At 43.4% G+C, this 9,841-nt stretch overlaps 1 protein-coding gene across 1 annotated transcript; it reads right to left on the bottom strand.

Moving 5' to 3' along the window:
• Positions 1-1,946: 1,946 nt before the first annotated feature.
• Positions 1,947-9,502, bottom strand: arhgap35b (Rho GTPase activating protein 35b). The gene is made up of 6 exons (XM_015960999.3): positions 5,563-9,502; positions 5,242-5,383; positions 3,237-3,314; positions 2,932-3,063; positions 2,602-2,707; positions 1,947-2,512 (listed from the first exon to the last, which is right to left on the bottom strand). The coding sequence occupies exons 1-6, from the start codon at positions 9,274-9,276 to the stop codon at positions 2,101-2,103; spliced, it is 4,584 nt and encodes a 1,527-aa protein (XP_015816485.1). The 5' UTR covers positions 9,277-9,502; the 3' UTR covers positions 1,947-2,100.
• Positions 9,503-9,841: the final 339 nt, after the last annotated feature.

The raw sequence follows: 9,841 nt of genomic DNA, 5'->3' as shown, positions 1-9,841 counted from the left end.
GTGCTCCCACTCGTTGATCACTGATGGGCAGATTTGCCTCAGTTCTGTCAAGCAGCAACATTATACACTCCTAAAGAATCGTGTTGAAATGGGAAAGTTGCCTGGTTGTTTCTCTGCCAGTTGAAATGTTAGATTCAAGCTCAAAACAGAATGAGGAGAATTTTCCTTTCTTCCCAATCCCAGGTGTACCAGTAGCCATGGACGTACTTGATTTATTTTTTTTTGGGGGGGGGGGGGCATGTCCCCCCCACTTTTTCCTAAGTCCATTTTTGTCCTTTGCACGTTTACCATCCAAAATCAATATTACGCTATATTAAATGGACACTGGTTGAGCACTAAGATCAAGCGGAAAACAACCACTTGTGTTGAAACCCGTCAGAACTTACTGTAAAGATCCCTCCCCCACTCACTCCCAAAGTCAAAACTACGTCCATGCCAGTAGCTGATGATCCCAAATGTTAACACAACTAATAACTTGACAAATCTGGTCGTGGTTGTAAATGGGAACCATGACACAACCACCATCCTCCAGCGTGGTTGTCTTTTTTTATTTTACAGTTGAAAAACAGCAGGATGCTTCCTCTTTTTTTAACAGATAGTAACAGGGCCTTCATTTTAGCAGAGCTGCCACAAAAAATGTGCTGCTTTTGTTGTCAAGAGGAATGAAAAGCAATATGCCAGCATAAAACTAATCAACTAGAGCAGGTAGACAGCCAGTGATGCTTCCTAGTGTCCCAGTCACAAATGTTTCTCGTGCTCAGTTTGTGGTTTAGCAGGACGTAGCAGTAACAGCGCTGAGATTACTAAACCTTCTGAGTTTAAGGTTCTTAATATTACATGAATACAAAGAGCTTGATTTGATAGACAGCACAACACATCCAGCAACCCATCATGTTTCAAGCATTTGGTTTCCTTGGACACCAGATAATAGTAATGCAAATGTGTAACGTATGACTCTAGCAGTTTCTCCTTCACTGACGGCAGACAAAGTTAAAACAGAGTTCCTGAATGTCCAGTCTGATCAACAAATGGCTAGAAAAGAGGACGAAAAACTATTTCTCACACTGCTGAATCAACGCGGAACACGGTTCAGATTCATCGACCTGAAAGGAGAAAACTTGATCCAAATAAAAGATGTTTTCTCCATTTCAAAACAAAAATTATCTTGTTGTACAAGCCTGCACTCATGCCACATTCAACCACTAAACTTACAATATGGACAATTAACCAATGTGGCATTTCTTCATTTTTAATCAAAAAAAGTGCTTCGGATAAGTTTGCGGACACAAAAATGAGTTTTGATGTAAACAAATTCTGATCTGCCAGAAGCTCTGAGGCGATGGGTATGGTTGTGAAATTTAAACACAAACAAGAAAACCGTATGTATAAAAGGAAAAAAAAACAGTGGTAATTAAAGTGCATCCCTGGATGTTAAAACCGACCCCCCACCCCCCCACTACTTTCCCTTCTCTCTCAATGCAGAGCCCTCAGGTAGAGCTAATGAGAGAAAACACAGAGGAACCTCTGCGACCGTGGAGCAAATCGCTTCCCAAAGGACCTCCAGAGGACCGGTCCATTAATCCAGTGGCAGTACTTTAAAAAAAAAAAAACATGAAAACAAAAGTCATTTTAAAAACATGGTGGCCACAAATCATCTCTTTCAGCTTGAGTTGGAGGTGTCCATTTCTTAGTAGTGTAGGATAAGTGGTGGTTGTTGAATGACGAGAGGTGCGCTCCGACAGTGACCAGACATCTGATGCTTAGAGGGCACAAGTGTCTGCTGATCATCAAAGCCTGCCACGTTTCACATAGCTATGACCACAAACAGCAGTTCCTGTATCTTCTCACCTCTCACGCGTCCCACCTAACATCTCGATAACCTAGGTTGTCCACGATCGAAACTGAAGGGTGAACGTGCTTTTGTTTGTTTGATTCTTCCTATTGTGTGTGTGCGTGTGTGTGTGTGTGTGTGTGTGTGTGCGTGTGTGCGTGTGTGTGTGTGTGCGTGCGTGCGTGCGTGCGTGTGTGTGTGTGTGTGTGCGTGCATGTCTTAGTGATAAGGTCCGGCATCAACATGGGCACACATGGATTCAATGTCTCTCACAGTGTCTCTTGTTCAGCAGGAGAATGGTGGGAGTGGGGGTGCTGGTGGAGGGGAGGAAGCAGGGACTTCAGGGGTGACTGTGGGGTGGTGGGTGGGGACTGCTGCAGAGGGCTAAAGTGAGCGGCAGTGTGGGGGGGGGAGGAGCGGTAACAAGAGTAGGCAGAGCTCCCGCTGAGGGTGGTGGTGGGTGAGGCAGGGAGGCCCCCGAGGCCCGTGGGGGAGTCAAGCAGAGGCTGGTTGTAGAAGAAAAATGCACACTGGTGGATGAAGCTCTCGATGATTGTCTGGTAGGTGCGTGTGGCAGTCAGGGCGTCCATCGTGGAGAAGTCTGGCCTCATGAGGGTGGGCCAGAAACAGATGGACAAGTTTTCACTGGTCATTAGGTTCACCCTGTTAAACTGGCTCACCCTGGGAAAACACACAAAACCACATTAACTTTCATCAAAACAAACAGAAGACGACCCAACACTTAAATGGTTTTCAGACTGAAAACTTACTTGTGTAAGTGGCTCACTACGTATTTAAAGGCATCATAATTCTCCTTGGGGAACTTCCTTAGGACATCCTTCATGGTATAAAGCCTCTGTTCTCTGTCGTTGATCTCTGCAAACACAGACGCTTCTGTCACTGCTGAGGTCTTGTAATCCAACACAATCAGCTCTAAGCTAAGCTGTGTCTCTACACTATCAGGAGAACGGTTCTCACACTAAGCACTAAAAACACATCAAATGAAAGCAAAGCAAACCTTCCCAGCCCACTTTCCTTCTTATGAAATTATCTTTTTATGTCCAAGTGAAGACCCTCCCATCCCAGCAGTGTTTGCTTACTGAACGCGTCCAATAGGTCCACCTGCAGAGCACAAGGCACCAGAGGCTCAGGCAGTTCTGAGAAGAAGCTTTTGAGAGCTCCTGCCACAGTGTTTATAGAAAAGTCTTTCTCCACCAGGTCTAATCCGTGGTCTGCACAAGAACAAAGACACAGTTAAAGAGATCACAACAGAAACTAAATGGATCATTAACAACTTTCATCAGCTGATTGTCACTTTCCTTTGATAACTATTTATGTTTTGACTAGACAATGACATAATTACACGGGAAGCAACTGTTTCAAAGAATCCCGACGAGCAACTCACCCTGTTCGAACTGCTTTTGCATGCTTTCCATCTCTGACTTGTTGCCACTCACACGGTACAAACCTTCGGTGTTCAGGCCTGAAGGAGAAAGAAGAAGCAGCGGGAAGATGTGGGTGGGGCATCACAGTGGGAAACAGGCAAAGCACAAACACTTTATTAGCTCTTCTGCAAACACACACGACAGTACAGCTGCTGGCAGCTTCTGGAGAGACACTTAATTTAATACATCCTCATCTTCTGATTTCTTTCCATCATATTGAAATCTGAAAAAAGGCCTGTTTTGATGGCTAATTGATAAGATAAAAAAATAATAAAATAAAAAACTAGTTAGATCATTTCCTGCTCTGCAGTTTAACTGTGCTAGGGTAGCAAATGCTCAACGAAGCCTTCCTCTGACACAAGTCGTTTAGGCCTCTGGTTCTTTATGATGCCTCCCAGGCTCCAAATACACCTTCTTTTAGTGATGCACCGATATGAAATTTTTGGGCCGATACCGATATCAAATATTAATATCACTGTTATGGCCTATAACCGATTTTTGCCAATACCGATATACTGACATTAATGGTTCTAAAATCAGCAGATTTTGTATAGAATGAAAAGGATTAAAGCTGAATTTACGTTATTATGTACACACACATTTACGCTTCAGAGATGATTACAATCACTGTCACATGACTGAACAAATACACACCACCCCCCACCCTCTGAAACAGATGAAGAAATAGAAACAAGATGGAAGAAATATCTGTTGTTAATATCGGCCCAGTTTTATTCATCGGGCCGATACCGATATGTTCAAAGATGACTAACATCTGCCGATGCTAATATTGATGCCGATATATTGTGCATTCCTACTTTTTTAGCTTTTGCAGATACAGAAATTTAAACAAACGTTAAACCTACTCAGAAGCATTAAGTCTCCTTAAACATTAATGGCTACTTCCTAATCTTTAAGTTTGACTTTGTGAGTGACCGGTATGCCCGGAGCAGATGAGCGCATAAAGAAATCTGTCATCAGCAGATGTCAGCTCAGCATGAAAAGATTAACCAAATAAATAAATAATAATCAAGTGGTCAGAGCATCCTTAGAAATTAGCTTTCACTGGCAAGGGTTACATTTACAAACCTACAAAGCTGTGGCTGTGTTAAAAAAGAAAGTCTGCTTTAGTGGCATCATTAATGATGGGTGTTGAATAATAAACAAGTACATTTTCAAGTCTGAAGTGAGTCACGTTGGCTTTACAAGAAAGAATGTGCGCTGTAACCTTCATCTGCTCTGAGTTGTTCAACAGTTCAGCTTTTCAATATGTCTCATGGAACATCGGATGGCAGCTAACATCATTACTGCTTATTTCAGTACATATGGCCATTTGAAAGACTTTTACTAATGAGTCAGCACTGATCCCAGTAGAATAAGAACATTTTAATACAAAGCTGTGCCTGCATCAGCAGCCAATTTGAATCAACACATCAACTTAAATCATTCAGCTTATATAGCAGATCTGCCAAAGATGTATTACTCCAGGAAATGATTAGCGGAGGATGAGTATTAATTGACAGCTGCAATTTACTTTTAAAGAAAGACTAGCTTCGGTGAACTGACCCGTTTTAGTTCCCCTGCTTTATGAGACATTAAATAACTCCGTACAGTCAGCTTCTTTTGTTCTATAGGCATTGGTGTCCCCAAAGTGAGCTTTCACATCTACTTTTTGCTGATGGTCTCTCCAAAAAACTTTGTCTTTGGTGTCGCTTCTTATTTCATTTGGGAAGTGGTGGTTATCCTAGGCTATATCAAGAATTTTACAGGAGTAAATAAATTCCCACCTCATTTTGTAGACCTGTTTAGTTTTTAGAAACTTGACTCTTGAAATTTTTCAACCCTTTAGTGTGTATGATATAACGTAATTCTGCATGATATGAACTTTGAGGTCTTGAGAGCTGAGATTTACACTATACCATTAATACAAGCTGACATTGTGACCTTATATTGAAAAAAGCTCACCTGTGGTTTCAATGAAGCGTACACACTTCTCAATGAAGAGTGGAATCGGTCTGTCTGGGGAAACCACACTCACCAGGGGAACTCCAAAGTAACTGCTCTCCATGGGTTTAGGAATACTTGGGCGGGGTTTTGTTCTTGTTTTCTGTCGGAAAAGTGGATTGGAGGTCTGATGAGATTCAAACAAAAATAATAACTGACACCAGAAGGCTTTATCTGCAAATACTCACAAATTCTGTAGTTGGACTTGGATAGAAAAAACCATTTAAGGCACATTCACCATTCTGATATAAAAGTCAATAAAAATGTTGGAACACTACGCACCTTGGCTGTTCGTCTGAGACTCTTGAGAATGTTCCTCTTCTTTGGGTCCTCACTCTCCTCGTTACCAAGACTGTCACCTTTCAAAGTCCCAAAGTCATCTTCTTTAGACTTTGAAAGGGCTCCCATTTCATCATCACTGCCGATGAAGCTTGTGCGGAAAGTACTGAACTTGCCAAGCCGCTTGGAGCGATCGCGATACAGACGAGGCTTTACCCCGACTGCTGAGAATTTCCTTCTTCGCTCCAGAGAGCTACTGTCTGCTTCACTGTCTGAACCATTTCCATTTGAATGCATCCTGTTGGAGTTACGTATAGTGATGATTTTGCCTTGTGTGCTGTCATGTGGAACTGAGTAAATGATCTCTTCATTGCTAGGGCGAGGCTTCGAAACTGCATCAATGGGTTCAGCATAGTCTGAGGGGTCATAACTCACATCCCCACCAGGAACCCAAGTAACAGCAGAGGGCAGGGAACGACGATGACCTAGTGTATCGATGTATGGGTTACGACTCACCTTCCGGAAGTCAAAACCTGGCTTACCTCTCACTTGGGGGGATATTTTGTTATTGAGCTTGTTCTCAAAGTCCCTGATATCAGATATGACAGAGATATCACTGGAATCCAGATCAGGCACATTGAAACTCCCACTGTGTGAAGAGAGTGTTCCATCATAGTATGGTGGAGATGGCTCTACATCATCTTCTGAATCCACAAACATGGTGACGGGACTGGGAGATATGCACCGTGGGGAATACACATTTTCATTGGTGCATGCTTCTGCAACATTATCGTACATGTGTGTGGCCTCCACAATGTTGCGTTTCTCTACCACCTCCATCAGAAATGAATGGAACATTTCTATCCTATGCAGACCCCCCACCACTCCTCCAGATCCACAAACCACACTATTGAAACGGCCCTCAATCTCATGAGCTAGCTCCTCTCCTTGAATCTGTTGTTCACAGGCAAATTCACTGTCAATGAGCTCAACCTGGCTATCTCTTACTGCCAACAGCTGAATGGGGATGATGTCCTGAACCTCACACAAGAATGCGCACAGAGTCTCCAGAGAGGCTTTTCGGGTGACTGAATAAACAGCAATGTAGCCATGAACTAACCTGCTCTTTCGCAAAGTGAATGAGGCATGATATGAGAGTAGAGAGAGCTCTATAGCCAGCTTGTGTCCACCAACTGTCTGCTCCAACAGCACAGAGGTACCACTATTAGACATAGGCCTGCAGTACTGATGCATGAGGAATGGAGACAGGAGCTGCTCAATGTCATAGGAATCTCCACACATTAAGCACATGACAATGCGAAGGTCTGCCTCCTGGACTGGCTGATGGGGAGAGTCTCTGAGACCTGGAGGCTCAGAGAAGAGGGGTGGAGAGCTGCTACTAAAAGATGTGCTCCTCCTAACATCAAGCAGACCCCTCAGCACCTGGTTAATTTGAGTCTCATTTACATTATGTCCATAGCCAACACCAGGAGAGGCAGGGTCTAAAAAGCTACACTGTAGTCTCCTTGCAACCTGCTGTCCCTGTGTTATTAGGTTTAAGGCAGTGTCTCCACCTATGTCAACATATGACCCTACACCTCTTTTAGTGACTAAAAGAAGAAATGTAGGCAGCTGTGCCAGCTGGCTATCCCTTCGACCAAGGGTCGATTCTCTAAGTCGCTCAAGGCTTTCCACCACATAGGTAAGGGACTCTTTTGAATTATACAGACATAGACATCCATGGGGGGTGAAGGTGGGGGTGTGGAAGGAATTTACTGGAAGACGTACATTTCCCTCAATGGGCCGCAGTGTCAACTCATACATCTTCCCATCTAACACATACCAGTCATCGTTTGTGCAGAGAGTTCTAATCTCATTGGCAAATTCTCTGGCAAGTCCATCCTTCCCTAGTATGACAAGGTTAATTCTGTCAGCTTTAGTGTCCCCAAAATGAGCTTTCACATCAAAGAAGGGGTAACACATGGGAAAACGTGAAGCAAGGATTTGTTCAATTTTAGAGTCTCCACAGTGAGGACTACTAGGACAGGTCTCTTTTGTGGGGTGATAAACAAAGTGGATATGCTTCAACACAAGAGCATCTCTTTCTGCAGGAAGCTTTTGTAAGGTTTTAAACCTTGGTTCCTCCCCCAGAACCTCTTGAATTGCTCCCATTTTCTCTTTGCTTGGCTTGGCATCCACTTCAAGTTCATAAAAAAGCTCCGAGTACTCAAGCAAAAGCTCCTGAAAGTCTTCTTTAGCACGATCAATAATCTCCTTCTGATGCCGGTTGTACAGGTCCAAGTACTCAGGCTCCTCAAGCCACTGGTAGAACTCTTCGTTCATGATGAAGCTTCGGGCTTCCTCCCAAGGTTTACCAGGTGTGACAAAGGGGGAGGAAGCTAACTTTTGCTTAAACTCCTGTCGTATTTCTGCACGCCTACACTCATTACGCAGATGTTCCAGGTGAGCATTAAATATGTCTTCTGCTTCACCAGTCTCCAGAAGGTCTGAGGGGATCCGTTCATCTTCCATGTTATCAATGTGGGATGTGTCTTCCCATGGTGAATCCTCCAAAACAACAAACCAGTGGGTAAAGTGTTGCTTGGACTCTAGCACCTTCTGCACTCCAGACCAGCTCAACTGATCAATCTCATCAAGGTCTGGCACCAAAGAACTGAGTGCTAATGGAAGAGTGCTTAAATATATTTTGCGACGCCTCTCAATATGCTCCTGTTTCAGACGATAAACATGCTGTTGAAAAAGCTTTTTGCATTTAGCAGTTCCTTCCAAGAAGACATATTCCTTGTACTCTGGTGAGGTGTTCATTCTTCGGCTGGCGTTTAACCAGGTTTCATTGTGATTCTTTACAATGCGGTTGATCAGCCATTCATAGCGATCCTTGGCAGAGGCTATTTGCTGACTTTGGAGCTTTAGGGCTTCAAAATAAGGAATGATTTTGGGCTTGCCCCTGCTCCTATCGATAAGCTGAACCAATGTGAGGAAGGCAAGATCCACATTTATATTTGAGCGTGCAGAAGTCTCAACTACTGGTAGGTTTTTCTTTGTTATGGCAAAGGTATGCGCATCTTTGATGTAGCGTTCAACTCCTTCATCACATTTGGTGAGCACCAAAACAATGGGCTTCTTGGTTTTACTAAGCTGTCCATATAGGTTTGAGACAAATTTCAGCTGATCATCAAAGTTGCGATTCATGCCCCGGCTCACGTCAACACAAAGCAGGAAGCCATCAACCTGCAGCTTGCCCTCTGGCATTTGCTTTTGCTCGAAATCTTGTTCCAGACCCAGTTGATCTGTGCAGAAGTACATCAGCTTCTCTGCTGAGGCCAACTTGGTTCCAGCTGCTCGTTTGATATAGGGCTGCATAGCAGTGCTACGGTGTGGCTGAAATGTCTGGTCATCAATAAATTCAGTTTGCTCCACAACATGCAACCTGCATTCAGGCCCCTCCTCCAGGACCCGAGACACCTCTCCCCAAAACAGAAAGTGATCATTGTTAACCACTCGCCCCCCAAAGTCACTGGTGCTTAACACCGATGTGTGATCCAGGTAGAAATCATCAGCACTTGGTCGCACATATCTATTACACAAACAGGATTTTCCAACCCCACATTGCCCCTTCTCTTTTTCTGTTCCTGACAAACCCACCACAACAAGGTTGTATATGGGTGATCGTGCATCTTGCTTTTTCGCCATCATAGTCCTCTGAATCTCATCCTGCCATAAACTGGCTCTGTATGAAATTGTTCACTTATGTTTGTCCATAAAAACGCTGAGCCACAGAAGAGATCAGATTGCTCTTGCTTCCGCCAGGCTTCAGTTATATATCATGCTTGCTCAGTATGAGGATTGCTGTAAAGGAACTGATGCCTGTCAGTGACTCGATGCAATTTGCTGGGTTCCTTTTGTAGGAAACTTTTTACTGGTTGGCTTAATGAACTGAACTGTATTGGAATGTTTACTTCGTGAAGTGCCTTGAGATGACTCGTCGTGATTTGGCGCTATATAAATAAACTGAATTGTATTGACAAATAACAGTGCAGTAGCAGTAGGTCCTTTCATTCATCCATTATAAGAATCAAATCCTGGCAAAAGAAAAGGGGGGGGGGGGGGTCAGACAATCAAAAATTAAAATAAGGAAAAAATACATTTGCAAATATCAAATCAGGCAAACACAGTACATTTAACTTTTGTACATATTAAGAGACCATGTAAATAAAAAAACAATCTTCCATATGTTGTCTGACAAGCACAAATACAAACT

Source organism: Nothobranchius furzeri, chromosome 10 (genome assembly GCF_043380555.1).
Source record: "Nothobranchius furzeri strain GRZ-AD chromosome 10, NfurGRZ-RIMD1, whole genome shotgun sequence".
In the NCBI taxonomy this organism is placed as follows: Eukaryota; Metazoa; Chordata; class Actinopteri; order Cyprinodontiformes; family Nothobranchiidae; genus Nothobranchius; species Nothobranchius furzeri.
This window is presented reverse-complemented; position numbering and strand designations above follow the sequence as displayed.

Bases quoted from the DNA above. Each gene is read 5' to 3' on its own strand.
- arhgap35b (XM_015960999.3), bottom strand. From the start codon at position 9,276: ATGATGGCGAAAAAGCAAGATGCACGATCACCCATATACAACCTTGTT. The intron at 3,064-3,236 runs GTGAGTTGCTCG...GTTCTTGTGCAG, and splicing joins GCAAAAGCAGTTCGAACAGG to ACCACGGATTAGACCTGGTG. The intron at 2,513-2,601 runs GTAAGTTTTCAG...GTGTTTTCCCAG, and splicing joins GTAGTGAGCCACTTACACAA to GGTGAGCCAGTTTAACAGGG.